Source organism: Bombus affinis, chromosome 10, assembly GCF_024516045.1.
Source record: "Bombus affinis isolate iyBomAffi1 chromosome 10, iyBomAffi1.2, whole genome shotgun sequence".
In the NCBI taxonomy this organism is placed as follows: domain Eukaryota; kingdom Metazoa; phylum Arthropoda; class Insecta; order Hymenoptera; family Apidae; genus Bombus; species Bombus affinis.
The window spans coordinates 744900-763767 of NC_066353.1; the positions used below are offsets into that span (position 1 = coordinate 744900).

General features: G+C 35.8%; 1 protein-coding gene across 4 annotated transcripts in view; it reads left to right on the plus strand.

The window, feature by feature from the left end:
* The first annotated feature begins 6813 nt into the window (after positions 1 to 6813).
* Positions 6814 to 18868, plus strand: part of LOC126921196 (phosphoinositide 3-kinase adapter protein 1) — a 45300-nt gene continuing 33245 nt past the window's right edge. The window contains exons 1-3 of one of the 4 annotated variants that reach the window (XM_050732523.1): positions 6814 to 8405; positions 8462 to 8679; positions 17267 to 17317. In XM_050732523.1, coding sequence (XP_050588480.1) covers positions 17308 to 17317 — 10 coding nt within the window. In that variant the 5' untranslated portion in view covers positions 6814 to 8405; positions 8462 to 8679; positions 17267 to 17307. Of the gene's footprint in view, positions 8680 to 9343; positions 9414 to 17266; positions 17318 to 18868 lie in introns of those variants that run through there. The other 3 variants (XM_050732522.1, XM_050732521.1, XM_050732524.1) reach the window with 3 other exon arrangements.

Consider the following 18868-nt stretch of genomic DNA (forward strand, 5'->3'; position numbering starts at 1 on the left):
TGTCAGAGATTCCAGAGACTTGTGGCTTTCACTTGCGGCTACGTAACCTCGAACCTCACTTCGCAACGTTACCGACCGAGTGATCCAGATCCCGATCTCGGTCACGTGCCAACAGCTGATCGATCAACGCTGACTCTATTGATTGTTACAACGTGGAAAAAAAGAAACAGAGAACGAAAGATATGCTTTAATGATGAAAAATGTATTTTTGATAATGACGTTTAATATGTTCAGTAAGCGATAAACTTTTTTTTTATTAATTTATACACGATTACAATATGTGGATTATGTCCATTTGGATGTGGGAAGTTGAAAGTAACGAAGTTTTGAGAAAAGGGATCTTCGGCAATGTGTTGATAAATTGTGGAGGAAGTGTTAACAAATATCAATAAAGAAGTATACATTTTACTAAGAAGAATAAAGGAATTTTAACAGAGATTAAATTAGATAAAAAAGATTGTGAAGAAAAAGAAACTGTGGAAAGATTCTCAAGTAACAGGGATTCTGCCTTTGAACAATTTTCAAGGAATAAAGACAAAAAAATGATCCGTTTGTTTTTAATTTAAATTCTATTACAGTTGAAAAGATCCTTTTTGTAATATAAAAGCAAGAACGTGAAAAAATTTTAAACTCTTCGGATTAGCTACGGCAAAAGGTTTATTTTCTCTTGTAATACCTCGGAGATACAACCCAGCACCTATCTATTTGAAAAGTTTGGAAACAGTGAAACTCCAAGCCAGATTTCGGCATCACAGCGAAGATAAACATATAATAAGAAATAGAAAAAATCGAGTCCGTAAATTGGAATTTTACATTAAAAACTAACATTAAAAATATTACTCGATTTATCTTTTTTTAACAAAATAAATTTTATTCTCTCGATTAAAAATACATTTTAGCAATATTTATATAAAAATTGAAGATAACAAAATGTATAAAACGCTCATAATACGTAGAAGTATATGAAAAATCCAAGCTATGATACTTGTTATACAATAATATTTAAGTAGAACAATCCTCTGCCTGGATTCCACTTCTTTAAATTATATTTGTAAAAAATATGAATTTGCATAAGTATCCACTGTTTTGTAATATTATTTGAAAATGTATAATTGAGGAAAAGTCAGAGACCTACCACCCACCGCTACCTACCAAACATCGCGGCATACTTTCGCGTAAAGCGGGTTGCATGCTATTGAGAGACCCATCTATGCACCGACATATTTTTCATTCTCAATTTTCCATTCAACATCCAACTCCCATGAACTCACCGGAATATTCACCCTTTGAAGATGCACGGTTATATTTTTACCCTCGATCCCTCGGTCGAAAATTAATTTTCCCTGTTTTATAGTGGTCCACGCGGTAGAACAACTCTTATTTCGCTACTTGTTCATCGTTCGGCTGCCTTAATTGCATGTCAGCGTTTCAAAAGGTGAATCTGTTATAGGGTTTTTACCGCACATGGTCTGCATTACACGGTCCATTTCCAGTACCGCAGTATTCCATTCGATAACCTGATATACCGTAACGACCTGTAAGTGCAAATATTGTACACACATGGTTGTACGCACGGAAGTGTGAGTAACGAAGAATATTTGCTGTTCGTTTGAAATTCTATATTAGAGAAAACTTAAGAAATATTTTATGTTTAAATTTCGTTCGAATTTTTCAATCAATTTAATGTTGCATCAAATATTTTATACAATATGTGTAGAAATGAAAATGCCAGAGTACGTACACGTACAATTTTATCATCGCACGCACATTTGAAATGGAAGGCAAGAAAGATTTTATATACAGGTTTTGCTCGAATTTTTTTAGTAATCCTATGTTGTATTATATATTTTGTATAGAATGTATAAAAATGAAAGCGTCAAAGAATATTCACATATTTTACACATGCACGTTTCTTGGAATTTAGTGCAAATATACTGCTCAAAACAATCGGAGAGTCGCTGATATGAACAGTCAGTGGTAAATTTCGAAATAGAAGGAATTAAATACATTGCATGATAAAGGTTTAGAGCATGTAACAGGAAATATATATTGAGACTATAATTGGGATGGATAGAACGCTATGCTATTCGCACGAGTGTTGACTCCTGACTGCCGGATTAGCTGCTCTTCCTCATACTAATTCCTATAGCCTAAGCAAGTATGAATAATTTTATTGCCAATCGATGATTCGTTTCTCCACCGGTGGCGTTCAATCAGTGTCCCTAATTGCTTTAATTTAGAACTTAGGACATCGCAATATAGTCGCCCTATAGGCGACTGAAACTGCGCGAGGGAGATGACTTCTTTATAATGATACAGCGTTTGAATTAATTCGATTACTACGTCAGAAATAGTGCAAATTTATCTCGTTAATTGAATCGTTATCATGGTTCTGTTCTAAAAAAACAAATAAATATAAAATACTTTAACTTTTATTTCTTGATCAGATACTGGATATTTACCTTCACAAGAATCAAATATTTTATCTTATAGCAATTGACCGTAGAATTGATTGAAAATTAACTAAATTAGCTTAAAAAGTAAAATCATTCATACAGAACAATAATAGGTAAACGCAACTTAAAAAGTGATAAAATGTGAAATATCCAGACAGAAACCAGAATTGATACAGTTTCTATCGTCCAAGGATGAATCAGTTCAAAAAGTTTAACTCCTCTTACGCAAAGGGCTTTCTTTCAAAAATATCAACCTAAACATTTAGAAATCATTATTCTCTCCAGGAAAAAGAATTTCAGCCAAGACAATAGAAGATTCTATCGTATAGGATATCTCATCAGAGAAAATATTTACCTTTATCCAGTTTAATTCATTGGTAGTACAAAACGTATACGTTCGCAGAACCAAAGAAGGCGACGTACGTTCGCGGATAATCTTCTCCAGGCTCGTACATCATTAGAAATTCAAATTCCCTTGGTTGGATGATGGTGCGAGAGTGGAAGAAGCAGAAGAAGAAGAGGAGAACACTAAAACGTGACTGAATGCGTGAGCTCATTATGCATTCGTCTTGCTTCCGTCGAAGACGCCGCTGATTATCGGTACCTTCGCTTACAGCTGTTAAGACCATTGTCTCAGGAAGAGGCTTTCAACGAGGAAAGCTCGAAAGAGCTTCCTTCGGCCTTCCTACGACCTCGACAGACGCTTTGTTTTTTCGTCTTCGTCCACTGAATTTCTCTCTGGTAACTTCCGTTCTTTGATTTCTAGGAAAATTAGGACGAACGCTAATAAGAAACGAATATTTCTGAATCGAAATGGAAAACCAGAGAACGACGATGACAGGTTTTGTTTACGATGCTTGAATTCTGTTCTATGGACCTTGTCGTATGATACGATGCTTTGAAGAAGGCACGTGGGTGAAGAAAGTTCAAGGAATTTTTTGGATTTGTTTTCTGTTCCCGTGTTTCGAAGCTGAATTATAAAAGATAGGTAGGAAAGGAAGAAAAAGGCGTAGAAACGTAAAATCTACATAGTAATAAAAATAGAGTAAAAGAAATAGAAAATATGTATGAAATTTCCAGAATATTCTTTGGAATGGAAAATATGAAGTATCCAGTGGGCTCTTTGAAATAAAAAGTACAAGATCGAAGACATGAAACTCCCAAACCAGATACTGAAATAAAAATTATTTTCCCAGAGCAAATTTTTCGAATAATTAAACAATTTCTATCGTTAATTTTTCAACGATTTACAACAATAAACAAGCATTCGTATAATAATATGATATATAACTAGTGATACAACAGCGCATGAGAAAATGAAAAGATGGGTTTAGGAGGCAGAAAGTGCCGGAACCTCGGTGACTAGTCAACGTGCGTAACACGTGTCAGCCAAATGCTTTTCTTCCTTCTATTCTGCTCTAGCAAATCGACGAGCTGAATGAAAAGCGGTCACATTTTTCAACGTTTGAACGTGTGGCACGAGACAGCACGAGCCACGAACAGACCAGATTGGTTCTTCGAATTTGAAAGGACGACTCTACAGCCGTTTCTCATTCACTTGTTTTACATGTTGAAGAAGAACACGATGTTAGGCGAAAGAATACAAACGCCTAATAAATCATAAATCATTGACACACCTTTAAATTATTTTATTTTTAATTTCTTCTCAAGCCGATTATCTAATAACTTACTAGCATAACAATTTTCCTCTTACTTTGATAATTTCATTAATGTGTGAATATAAAATTTTAGAAATTTTTATTTCGCGAGTTTCTATCACCATCGTTTCTTTAAATAACGAGATTATTTTATTTCGTTCTACTTATATTGTTCTTACTTTGTCAACGAATTAGTAGATTTTATTATGGAAAAAGTAATATCTTGTCGTAAAGTTTGACAACTTACTTTCGTATATTTGTAAGATGAGCTTATTGAAATAATCTATAGTAGGTATGCTCCTCGATATGAGTTTCCAAGTGGCACGTAACAAACCTAATCCGTAGTTCGACATCCCCACAGTATTGAGGTGTACGCCAAGTCCATAAATAATTCAAGCAACAGTTACCACAGCAAACAATATAATTCTCCGTTAAAACTCGAGCACCGTTCCCTTTCGCAATTAAACACATCTGCCTATCCTTTTCTCGCTCGCTCTCTATGAGTCTTCTTTTCTCTTTTTTTTTTTTTTTTTTTTTGTTTTGTATATACAACATACTATTTTAACTTATACTGCCGTCGATTGAATGCATTTCTGTTAAATTTGTATTTCCATTAAACGAAAAATCATCAATTCTTGTTACATGCATGAGCTTCAATTATAACTGATTCTCCCCCATTTGTATTAATAAATGGACTTCTATTGTCTATACAGAATTTATTCTAGAAGTTTGTGCTATTCTCCCACTAGCAATCATCCTGTATCTTCTACGTAACTGCGTTTTCTTGCCTTGTATAAAACGTAAGCAGAGATTATTTACAATAGAATTTTATTTATCTAAGAATCTTATTTATTGGAAATTTTAATTAGTGTGCAATTAAATGAACTTCTACCAATTAAATTGTGCGAACGAAAAATCATAGATAAGAGAAGAAACCAGCGAACGCCAGTTATACGAGCAATTTGCGCCCCATTTATATTCATTTAACATTTATTTCGAAATTTTATCTTATTCCTCGATTAAGTATCACGCTGTATCTTCCGCACAGACAATTTTTGTAGCGTTGCACGAAACGTAGGCAAAATTACTTATACTTGCGAAGCGGCACAGCAGCCCGGCGATGATCAAACACGATAAACGGTTCTTCGTCCGTGCAATCTTGTTGCGTCGTGTGTTATTAAGAATCTGGATTATTTCGACGGATCGTTTCGCCGATTACGCGCAACACCGTGATATGGAGGGGAATACCGTGTGTAAAGGGGTCACAGTGCTCTACACCGAAAGGAAACGTGGCCATCCGCGGCAGAGCGGTGCGGCACCGAAGGAGGAAACACACGCTCCGCTCTGTTTCCGTACGCACATGCGTGACAGACACGCTAGCGTGCACGCGCGCGGCACTAACCTTACCCCATCTGAAATTCTTTGTGGCCGCTAGTGTACGCGCGCACGCTCATCGCGTACCCTTCCTCGAGATCGACGAGAACATCTTGGAGAAGAAGAAAACGCGTCAATTGAATTTTCCAATAAATAGACCTCGTAGACAAATGGAATTCTTGTAATCGTAAGTACACAGAATCATGAAAGTATTCGAACACTTACGATATAAAAGTTCAAAGACAGTAACAGGGTTAAATCGTAGTAACAGGGATGGACGTATGTTGCTTAGGTTGTGCTTTGTTTAAGCGTGAAGAGAGCGTAGATTTAGACGACCTTTTCTTGTGTTTTTATATGTCTCACACTGTTTTGTAGTTTTTGGCAAGGGTAGAAAGGAATATCTTTGTGCTTCGTTTTGTTCTATGAAGAATGAGGTTCTAAGACCTCTCTTTTTCTTCTCTTTCTCTCTCTCCCTCTCTCTCTCTCTATGTTTTGTAGTAACGGAAAAGTTCTTGACATTGCGTTTATCTCACGGGAAATTTACATTTCCACTGCCGTGGTTGAAATATTTTTAGAGTTTCTAAACGCTTGGATTGTGAAGTATCGAGGAAATGCCTCACATTTTGTGGATTCTATTGGTACGAAAACATAAATTGTGTTTCTAATAGCTGCGGACTATTGCTTACCGACAAAATTGTCAACCTCGACGATTAAAATTGAACTTTACGAACTAGGGAAATCCGATTTTAACTACAGTTACTCACGCTTCTATCACAGATACCTTCAACAAACGAAAGTATAATTACCTACAAAAACACATATCACCTAACGACGATGTGAATTACGAACGAACCATTTTCCTTTCCATCAACAAAGTGATCCAAACTTGCTCAATTTCGCCCAAATCGTTCTTAGCTCCCCATTCGCCCTGAAAATCCTTTCCCCGCTATCAAAGGATCTCGAAATTTTCCATGAAGCTTCCTCAACGTCATCCCGATCGTCCTCAAGCTTGAAACCGATTCACGCGGGCAATTATATTTAGTCGAGGCGCGTATACCTCATGCCTTTCGAGGAATATACCCTCAGTTTCCCTTTTACACTCTTCGTGCACACATGTACGTACACAGAACGAAACATAAACGTGCGCTCGTCGATTTCGCTTCTTCGACTGTACTCCTTGTTTATCTCGAAATAACGCTGCTTTGGTCGCACATGGGCGTTTCTTCTAGCCACTGCCAGATGCGTGGGTGGTGGCAGTGAAGAGAAGAGAAGGAGAGCACAAATGACGGTCACATGGCATCGTCGCGGACTCCTCTTCTGCTCTGACTTGTCAGTATTCCGTGAAGTGTTGTGCCGTGACTGCGTGCGGCCTTCTTTCGTCCGCAACCCCACGCACCACCAGTGGAGAATAATACCAGAAGCCTCAATTTTCCACCGTTTTCCATCGCTCGACCGTCTATATTTCTTCTTTGCCTTGAGCATAGAGAAAGAAGTTCCACGTTTCGCACCCTATGCTCAAAGAAGAAGTATTACGAAAAGAAGAAACTTAAATTCAACGAATCGATTTTCATAAATCAAAGAGAAATCAAATCACTGACGGTGATGCAGGGCTGACTCGTGCGAAGATACAGTTTCAAAATATTTCTTCGAACATATCCCGTTCGAAGAAGAAGTTCGTTATTTGAAGAGGAGATTTTGTGCATGATCACGTAGAAATTGATGAATTCATAGATAAAATTGTAATTTCTATATGATGGTAAAAGATGCTATATGATCGTTAAGACTGGAGGTAGAGTTCTGAAGACACTTTAAGCAGTGTTCGTTTCAAGAAGCCATGTTGAAGGAAGAAATTGCTTGTTTGAGGAAGAGACTCTTGAAATAGATGGTTCGAAGCGTGGAGATGTCAACACAAGAGAAACTTCAAACCCGGATAAAATTGGAATTTCTCTGATAATATTACTTGAACTTGAACGAAGATAAGATTCCGGAATATCTCGAGGAGCGTTTCTTCGGAGGTTTCTGGCCAGGGAAAAAAGAAGAGAGACTTCGAGTGACTGGGAACGAATTTTCCATGGTAACCGAACAGAATTTCCAAAGAAAGATTCAATAGAGATTAAACATTGATTCGAAGGTTCTTTATGGTTTGTTTTCTTCGATCGTTCACTGGTCGCACTCGAAACAAAAGCTCGATGGTAGTTTTAACGCCAATCAGATCGAAAATCTCATTTTAAAATTCTACGAGCGACATCGAAGACAAGTATTCAGGTTCGATTTTGTGTAGGTATAGTTTGAATAGAAGTTTGGAGGACGATTCGTCTAAAGATAGAAGTTCGAAGGTCTTCACGAGGAATTTGGGAGCCGTTTTGGGAAGTTAAACGAGAGAAGAATTAGAAAATAGACGAAAAGGCTTGAGAAACGATCGGTTACGAAAGGAGACAAAATTTGTAAAAAGAGAAAAATAGAAAATTCTACGTTAAACATCCACAGTTATCACACATAAATACATAAATAAATCCATTGTACAACACATAGAAAATAATAATTTTGGAATTTAATTATGCACCGTTCCAGAAACGAATGAAAAATTACCGAAGATGGTAAGAAACGAGAAATGTAACACAAGAATCGAAGAGGATGCAAAGTAGATGGAAAATATAAAATAAGAAACGTCGAAAGGAATATTCTAATTGATCTCGGCCACTTTTGGAGAAGTGTATCGAAGTGGAACGCGAACAAAAAGCCGGCAGAAGCATCGTTTAACGTTTTCTAAACGCGCGCCGCTGAAGTGTACTTTGATGCGCTGCCTCGAGAGCACAGAATAAAAAGGAAGTTATCGAAACGTTCGAAGGGTCTCGTTACGAACGAATAATGCCACCTTTCATGCACTGCTTTCGTCCATTTGCACACGCAAAAAATCGTATGGCTACGAGTGCCTTTTCTTCGAACAGTTAATTAATTACATCCACTTTTCAGATCCGGACTATTCGCTTCGAAATAAAATATTACAATCACTTGAGATTATTAAAATATTAACCGAATCTTAGAAAATATTCTTAAAAAGGAAAAAAGGAATTTAAAAATATTTGTATTTGAAGAAACCATCGTCAAATGATAAAAGAAGAAAATAAGGCACAAAGAAGAATGGACTTTTTAAGAAGCAATTTCGATCAGTTATTTAGGAAAAATTAAAGGTAAGATGATTATGATCGTTATACTTTTATTACAAATTTTCACATTTTGTCTTAATTGTTTATGAAACATCTCGACTCATCGATACGTTATTGCTCTGACGTTACACGAAGGCTGGTTTATTTACGTAATTTTCCCTCGAAAACAGATTCTATCGAGTCTAATCACAGTTTCCCTCCATCGAGGCAGATTATTGTTCGCGTACGCGGAGCACGTGGACGATCAGCTGATCGAACGTCCCCGTGTCACTTTCCACGAAACCAAAACTTTCTTTCTTAAACATGGCTCGACTCTTCAGTCTACTTCTAGTATAAAATAATATGAATCGTTTTCTCTACTATTCTCAAATAATATTTTAAAAAGTATAATCTCATAACATTTATTTTCGTCGCAAAATAAAATCTATTTCTTTATTTACAATGTTTCCACGATCATATGTTGAAATTATATAGAATATTTGCAGAATCTTCTTTTCTTGTATTTATATGTATATGGACTCACTTATTGAAATATTTAAATGAACCCAAAGCGAAAAATAACTTATGGTCGAACGTGCTCCAGCAACGAATACTTTTAAGGCATCCACGTCGAGAAATCTGTACGAATATTCCATTAGGAATTAGGCAGGCGGCTCGCAGTGTATATTAATAGATCGAACCTGACAGCCGAACCTAACCAGACGCTCGAACGTTACACGCGAATTCGTTTCGTTGGTAACTACCAATCCGACCTCGATGTAAGTTGTATTTCTGTACGTTTATATAATTTTTTCTTCGTTTACTTTTCCCTTGTGTTTCGATTCTTTATATTTCGAGTGGAAAGGAAATGGAAAATTATACTACCGGAAATTTGATACACGTTAGGGTTTCGAAAGAAATTACCACTTCGTTATGTAAATAAGTACCTTATTCATAGTATTATCATCTTATAATATTGAAACCGTAATTAATTATACTTAAAAATGAAAATTATAGTTATTATATTATTTTTCAATGAATGAAGTGTATATATGCGAGAAAAAATTCGCGAGACCAACATTAGGCAAAGAATTTTATTCACTAGAGATTTAGTAATTCTGATTAGGATAGGTAGATACAATATCTAAAAAAGTTAATTACAAAAATAGATTGTAGTCTTTTTTTATCTAGGTAGATGACGTTCATCGGTATTTTAATTGGGCATCTGTTTTTGGACTATGAACTGTAAAATAGATTTGTATAGTCGTTGTACGTCAATGTTTCATAAGATAATTCGAAAGATAATCCAAACGAATGAAAGAAAAGGTCGTATAAGGTGTATCGATCAGGCCTCTTTCTCGAGACGTATCGATTTTCCTTACCCCTTTTATTTGAAATATGATCATTCTACAGAATTAATAGCTATCTTTCAGTATTATTATAGAAGTATCTAGGTGCATTAAGTTTTCTAAACTAATTTTGCCAAATTAATACCGACTCATATTACTACTCAGTTTTAAAATTTTACAGTACAATTATACTTTGTTACTTTTCCTCATTAACACCATGCATCATTTTATTAAATTGCAACGTATTAATTACGTTGAGTTTCTGGTCTCGTGTGCTACTGCTAATAAATTCGGGTATCGTTCTAAGAGAAAGTACACGAGATCCAAAAAAAGAAATCAAAACGTGCTTGCACCGAATTCGACCGTGAGACCTTGAACCATGAGAAACGACGTAGAGTGGATGATCCGAGGATGGAACGTGCATGTGCAGTGCGTGCATTGGTCCAAGATGGGAGTCATAAACGCGGTGTATTGTGTAATCAGCAAACGACGTGCGTGAAAATGCGTGTCACGTACGGAACACTTGACTTTCAGTCCATCGCGGAAGTTGGAATAAGAATTTTTGTCGAACGATGCAACGATTTTTCTAACATCGTTTAACTTCGTTTTTAAATATGGCCATCGAAATACGATTGTCGGAAATTAGAATAAGGAAGTTTAAAAGAAGATCCTTAAAATTTAAGGGAAGATAAAATACCAATCTAAACTTTAACAATTTCAGACATTCGGGTAATTTATATTTAAGAAATACATGCGTTTTCCTTCGTTAAAGAGAGATCTTTCAAATATAAAAGAGAATGAAAATGGAAATATATAATATAATAGAATAGAGAAATGTAGCGCGAGGCTATGAAGAGTTAGATACTATCAGGTGGAGGAGAAAAGCGAAGGAGGGTAGAATAAATGATCAGGTGGTGGATTGGTTAAAGGACAGAAAAAAAAGGAATAAAGTGCAAATGTGTCTGAAACCAAAGTGTAGTACTTTAGCAAAAGATTAAGATTAAATGCCACTTAACGTATAGATATATATTGTATATGGATAGGTATAGGACAGGGAACGTGTGCAATGAACGCATGTGGCGAAATCTGAATCAGATATTTTAGACTTGTGTAAAACCGAGCCCATTTCTTGGCTGCTAGAACCGAAAATAAAGATAATATATGTATACAAAATAGGAAAATATTTAATGCAAAACCTAAAACTTGAAGCACGATCTAAAAATTTATGAAATTTCAATAACTCGCGATCTATTGGTTTTGTGGAAAAACGTTTTAAATGAATTACACTGTATTTCAAGGAATTCATCGGATGGAATTTTATTTTCAAAGTAATTTTGAATATTTTAAGTGGTACCATTTCTTGTACCATTTCTTGTACCATTAGTCGATCCATCTGGACGTTCTTTATAAAAAAGTATTAACTTATTTATACCGAAAATCCGTTGGTTTTGCAGATATTTTAACTTTAATTTAACAAATGTAACATACATTAAATTTGACCAATTAAGGTAAAAATATCTCCTAAACCAACGGTTTTCCGATATAAGTAGGTTAATACTCTTCTGTAAAGAATGTTTAGCTGAATCAACTAATGTTATAGAAAATATACGACATCGTTTAAAAAGGCTCAAGATCATCCTCAGAAAATATAAAATATAATTCTCTCTCTCTCTCTCTCTCTCCCTCTCTCTGTGTATTTACGAAGCACATATTGTTAATAATGACAAATATATAACGAGAACAAGTTATCGAAATTAAATATAAGAATAATCGCCTTGTGAAATGGTCGTCCTTTCATTTTTTATTTTCATTCTTAAAGGAACTAAAAAAACTTCTTCATAAAGAGTTTCCAATTCTATTTCCAATTCTGAATCATAAGATAGAAATTTGAGCTTAACCATGAAACTTCCATTCCAATTTCTTAATCTGTTTCCCAAAAGAGGACAGAGTAGTCGGGAAAAGTTGAAAATCTCACGCAAACCGGACGAAACGCCAAACACTCCGCTATTTTTGCCTCAAGGTAAAAAAGAAGTTCGTCGATCGCTGCCGGGTCAAGCTGAACTGCACTTAATTTATTGTACGTAGCTGGTGCACCACAGTGCAGCACCTGCCAACGATGAAAAAAGCAGCGCATCCAAGCAACGATGCACGTGCCTCCATAAGAGGGACGTATGCGCATTAACTTTTACGCGAGGTTGTTCTCTTACATGTGACGCGCCATTAATTAACAAGTACGTAAATTACGTTGATACGTAAATCTCAGAGCTGCGCGTGTTTTGCACGTTGCTCTTTCGAAAAAGAGCAACCGAGTACCCTTTTTTTTCGCTGTTGTATATGTCTCAAGTCACGGGTTCGTAAATTTCAGGATACTAAGATTCAGGAAATTTAGTATATTAGATCTTAGGATTCCGGAATGCGTTTTAATCTTCATAATTCAGATCCTATGAACGTTAGATCTTATAAATTCTAGGTATCATATATCTTAGAATTCACACATTCTAAGTTTGATAGATTCTAGATTTGATCGACTCCTTCGTTAGTTTGTAGATTTTAGAAATCATGGTATCTACGGGTCCCATACTAATTCACATATTCCAGGATTCATGCGTTTCTAAGTTCGTGATATTTAGGACTCCAGCATTCACCAATTCTTATATTTATGTACTTGACAGAATTATCAGACTCTGGGATTCATGGATTATAGGTCTTCGTTCACGGGTTCTAGAATTTATAGATTTCAATTCATGAATTTTTATGGTCGTGACCTCGTTTCTTTTTAGGAACATTCGCTTCGTTCTTAAGATCCTCGCACGTAGGTCCTTAGGCAACAAACAAGGCTCTTGTAATCTTCAAATCTTGAAATCTTCAAATTTTGGCATTTGTATTCTTCATCAAGCTAAAAACTATTTTTTGGCATCGTCGTGTTTCTAACAAAAGCTGAACGAAGATTCACAAAGTCGTTTCACGGAATTCCGAACACGTTCGAAAATTCTTGGTGCGCTACGAATCGTTTGGCAGTCACTCGTCATGCGTTCGTGGTGCTCGTGGGAACTAATGACTGTAGTGAATTAATCATCAATATTCTCAAATAATTTTCAGAAGCGGTTTTTTCGTTATTCTCTTAAATATGTTGCAGGAAAATTTCTAGTTTTATAAGAAAGAAAGAATATCGACTAAATTGTTTTTGGAGCACCCTATGTAACAGTAGAAATTACGGTAGAATACAAAGCGATACGGAGTATATACGATAAGGGACGTGAATTAAATGAAACAACTAGCTACACAGTTAGCGAGGACAATTCAAAGATAATGGCGGTAACTACGTGCATATATGGTGAAAAATAGCGGCAATCCAAATAACGTGACGACGTAACAAGCACAATAAAAACATTAAAGTTGTTAGCTACAAAAAGATTATACTCGTATTAACAAAAATCGATCGAATGAAAGTGAAATTATTAAAGAAGGAAAATTGTCACGATATTCTCTAAAAAGGAATATTTTGTGAAGAGGTTTTAGAAAAATTATTTTAACCGACAATATAGAAGAGGCACCGAGCTAATCGTCATCTTCACAAAAAAAAAGAAAAAGAATCAAACGTGCTTCTTCATGCCTAACAAAAAGAATTAACAAACAAAAGTAGCAAACAATGCAAAAGCAGCTCTGTGACCATAGCGACGACGATAACAAGGTCAAATCAAGTATAAAGACACGAAAGCCCATTCACCCCTCAGATTGTGTTTCACCAACGAAACTCCAGTTCATCGTCACGTTTCTAACAAAACGTGAAAACGAGGTGAAAACGAGTAAACGAATCGTTCTGGCCCGCGGCATTGCAACGAATTGGAGGCAATTTATACAACGGAGTGACGATGATTCGTCCTATCAGCTGATCCATTTGGACAGCAGAGTAAATCAGAGCTTGTACGAGCTTTCATGGGAACGATAACCCTAACGTCGTGTCTTTCCTTCTTCTTCTCCCTCTTTTTCTCTTCTCTGGCACGTTCCGCCGTTTCTTTTCTCTCTCTCTCTCTTTCTCTTTCTCTCTGCTTCTCTTTCTTCTTCCTTTTTATTGCTCGTCGACGGAAGCCGCACGAAAATAGTTCACCGCGAGTCTGGCCGCTTCGAGAACGACGGAACAACCAACTCTCGGTCATGGTATTTCTCGAGCGAGTTCCGTGGAAACGAATTTCCATGGATCTGCCGGCGACTAGATGGGAAACATGGCGAACGACATAAATTTTCGAGTAACCGAGGGATAGAATGTAATTGGAGCATAGAGAGTTATCGGTGGAGAAGTTCGGTAATTGCGGTGAGTTTCGCAATGATGTAGGAGATTGGGACGTGGACGTTGCGTGAAACTGGCGGAGTCTGCGAGGGTGTGCTATCCAGGCTACGGGACGTGTTTTATGTGACACTTGGGCAAAGTCGAACGTAGATTAACTTTGTATATCAAATTTATAGATTTAGATGTAATTGTAGACTATATATTGCTATAATGTATTACGTTGTAAAACGAACTATATATTATGCGTAGAATGTAAATACATTGGAAGTTGGAGGGAATTATAGAAAAATAAAGAGAAACCACTTGTCGACGCTGTTGATAAAGTAATAACAATAGTAATGTTAGTATAGAGTTACGTTTAATCTATATAGGTAAGATACGTATATTTAATTTATACACTGGTTCAAATGGTTCTAGGCAAGTTTGTAGGCCAGAAGGGACGAATAAGAAGCACATGTAGAAACACATGTAGTGTATGAATGGTGAAATATATAATAAATAAAATGAATAAAATAGCAAGCAGAAGTAATCGATATAATTCGTTACATACACGGTCCCTTAAATTTCTTAAGCATTTTCTAAAAATTTTCAATTTCATAAAAATGAACAATTTTAAAAATTATAATTTCCATAAGCGTATATCTTTTATTCATAATTATTAGAATGCTTGCTACGGTAACGGTTAATTTTCTAGTAATTAGTAATGCTATTAATATTCTAACGAAATTAGTAATTATTCTTCGTTATAGCTAGCACTTAAGCGAACGAAGTTAATGGAAGTAGCAAGTAACGGGACTACGAATTAACTTCGATAACTTAAACTTCGTCCGTCCAACTTCAAGCTGAGTCGCTTCTGAGGTAACTTTAAACGAAGTGTTTCTACCGTGTTCCACGGTAAAGCCTACGGGGTTGGCGTGCGTGTATCGAGTTGCGACTACATATTAGGGCGTTCTACCTTACGTAATTAATGTTGGTTGGCTGCTTGACAGCTCATCAAACTGACAGAACGAGGAGGTAAATAAAAAATACGCAACAATAGCTTGTAAAATCAGAATGTTTCACGCTTTAAGTACGAATAACAAGATGGAAAATATTATTCTCATATACACGCGCATACGCGAATACACGCAAGACACAGACGTAAACTTCTTGTTTAACGATCGATCGAAATATCGTTCTATAGATGCAAGTGAAGTGGATGAAAGCGCGGTTGTGCAAGAATTTAATAGCAACACGCTAGTGAAACTATCGTTGCATGTCTGTGAATAAAATTACACTTTGTAACACCTTCGGCTAACATTATGAGGCCTGAGACAAGGAGAGCCACCGTCAGAAAATCACGGGAATTGTAATGAGCTCGGCCAGGATGGACTCCTGAACGAAAAAATAATAAAAAGAGAAAACAAAGTGAATTCGTGAAATGATTTACAATCCCGATAAACTCATAATTTGTTTTTCTCTTGTTCATATTTTATACTTTGCTCGTACAAATTTGCAATCATTATAATTCAGACTTCTGTATGATTATTGGTAGAGCGAGAAGCTTAAAGATTACACTTGCACTTTGCACTTTTAATATTCGTAGATTCTGCACGACCTTAATCCTTAAGGAGGTGGTACGATTAGATTGGCTTGCTAAAGCTGCAGTGCAGAAATGTACAGTAAATGTTAATTTCCAACCACGGTCATTGTATTTATTCTATACAAGTATAGTAAATGGGTAATCCTAACATTGGATATATATATATACTATTTATAGCGATGTAAATGAAATCATATGGTATTCGCACGAGTGTACGTATTTTAAATCGAATTTAAAGTTTATTAAATAAAAAGGAATGAATTCTTATCAAAGAGATTTTCAACCCCTTGGACTTGTTGTTTCTCCATCACTCTCACTCGATTCTTATTTACTTCTCTAAAAACTTTCTGTGAATTATACTACGTATTAATGAGAGCAATAAAGTGCGCCGTTTAAACAAATACGCGTATTTCGAACGAAATTTAGAACCTGTTTAATTAAAGACCGTTCACAGTAAACCACCCTACATAATGATGTTAGTGCGTAATGTCGATAAAACAAAGACGCAAAAAACCTTAGAAAAAATAAAAGATGCAAGAAACACGGAGGAATTTCCTAGCTATCCGAAAGAAACTTTTCATCTTGTTTCATAGGTGTTTTGATTCAGAGGTCGCATGTCGTTTCATTCATCGCTGAAAATACGCGGGAATATTATATTTAGCGCGATCGCGGGGAAGAGAGTGTCGGCGACAACTACGACAGGTTTATGGTGTATGAACGGGGTAGAACAGTGAGAAACTGGGATCAGGCCACGGGCCGTCCCATTCACGTTTTATCCAAGCGACGTAACAGTGCACTGGCTGGCAATCTTCAAATTCGTTCCACTTTCCTCTGCTTTTCCTTTCTTCGACGCTGGAACGAATAACGATTAAGATATAAGATTTGTACGAAAGAAATCGGAATAGAAAGTACATGAAAATTTTATTTGATATAAGCGGAGATACAAGTATAACGATATTCAAATTCTCAAAAATGCGCCCTTATAAATCTACGTTTATTATAAAACCTCTATGAAAACTTGCGGGTTTTAAACAACGAATTATTTTGATTCTAGTGATTCTATTATTAAATAGCCATAAAAATGTCAATTACAGACAATCTTTTCCCACGAATAATAATCTTCGTACTTTGTAAGAATCAATGCATACAAATTCCAAAAAGTAATAAATTCGTCATTTATAATAATTTCATTAGATAAGCTACATATATATATAACGATTATGTTATTATATTATATTATATTATTAAGATATATAAAACTATTCGAATAATTCTTTAATAGCGTTAAATAACGATAAAATACAGTGATTCTTCCCACGTATAACAATCTTTGTATTTGACATTCTCTCTTACCTTTTCTTAATTTCTTTTCCACCTGAACGATCGAAATGCATCGTGTTGTTTCTGTTGCAGAAGACGGGAGCAGCGAAGGTTCCTGGTGGCAAGGGGTCAGCATGGCAGTCGGTAAGCATCGCCTGTTGTTGGACCAATCTGCGGTCACGTATATCTCGAGGACGTTTTCGCAGCCTAGTCACGCGTTTCACGCATAATCACGCGTATCGCGGGACGACTACCGCGTATTCCACCCTCACGATGCACTTTTCTTCTCTCCTTCTCTCCTTTCGCGTATCGTCAGTGACGTGAGCTAATGTCTTTGCCGACGAATCCTCGATCAGCCGCTTCAAATCGACTATGTATACCTGAAAGAGCCGGGAACGTTATTTCAGACAGCCGCCAAGAATTTCTAATTCGTTCTTATTTATAGCTTCGTCGATCGTTTTACAGGTCTCTCCTATTGTTCTTCATTTGACAATTTGTTCTTTTCCCTTTTTCTTAAATTCCTGGTCTTTTTAGTTAAAAGCTTAAACCTAGGAAATCAGAGGTTGCTTTTAATCGTTCTGTTTGATGCTCTTTTCACGTTCAGCTTGAATCTTTTAACTCAGTCTAATTTCGTCGGTGAAAGATCATTGAAGATTCCTTTTACTCGAGGATCTTTAGAAAGCTTAAAATCTTATAAGAATTATTGTATTATTCTGATAGTTTGAATTTATTCTCCTGCAATTTTCTTTTACATCCCTTTTGTATTCTTTATATACTTTGTATTCATTGAATTCTTTCGTTTGCCTGGTTTGCACGTTTAAGAAGCTTCACGTTGAAGTTGAGGGCTTTAATTATTTCACGTCGCTCGTTCTGTACACGCTCAAAGCTTCTGTATTCGCGTACTCTTTTCTCACGGAAACACAGCAAAAATGTTTTACAAAACAGTAGAGTATAATTAAATTTCGCGTCGTTGATTCTTAATTTGATACAGAGCTAACGATATTTCAAAACATTTCATGTAACACGTGTAATGCATTTAAAAAAAATTTTTTACGAATGCTCGATTAGTTATTCCATTTAGGGTTTTATTTATAAGCAATACATAATAAATGGTAAGCCTTTATTTTTTACCATAGACCAAATATTCAAATGGGCAGAAATTCGAATAAAAAGTCAAAGCTCTCAACGAGTATAAGATCAGATATTTAGGATACTTTTTAAATTTTCGAACACGTTCGAAAAGTGCACGAAGAGAAGTAGAATTCTGGTGAAAGATTTCGATCAGTAAATTCGTAAGCGACGAACGTATTTGGAAACCGTTCTGCTTTCCCGTATTCGTTTTACGTAGCCCCTACTGATCATGCAAATTCCAAAAACTGTCTACAATTCTCTTTTATCTCGTTCTTAATTATCTTTTCCTTCGCTACAAAACAACATTTCGTGAAATTATTAGTTAGTTAATTTATCGAAGGAAAGAAAACGTAAAGATAAAAACGAACGATTGAAAAAGGAAATAAAAATGCAAAAAAGAATCGAATTGCAAAATAAAAAAGGGAAGAACTAACAACGATGCTGGAGAAACTCATTAATTATATTGAAGCTCAAATTTCATTTCATGAGATTTCAAATTTTTACTGAGTTAATCGTAGCGAATTGAAGCTTTTTAAAATTGTACAATACTATTACCCCATTATC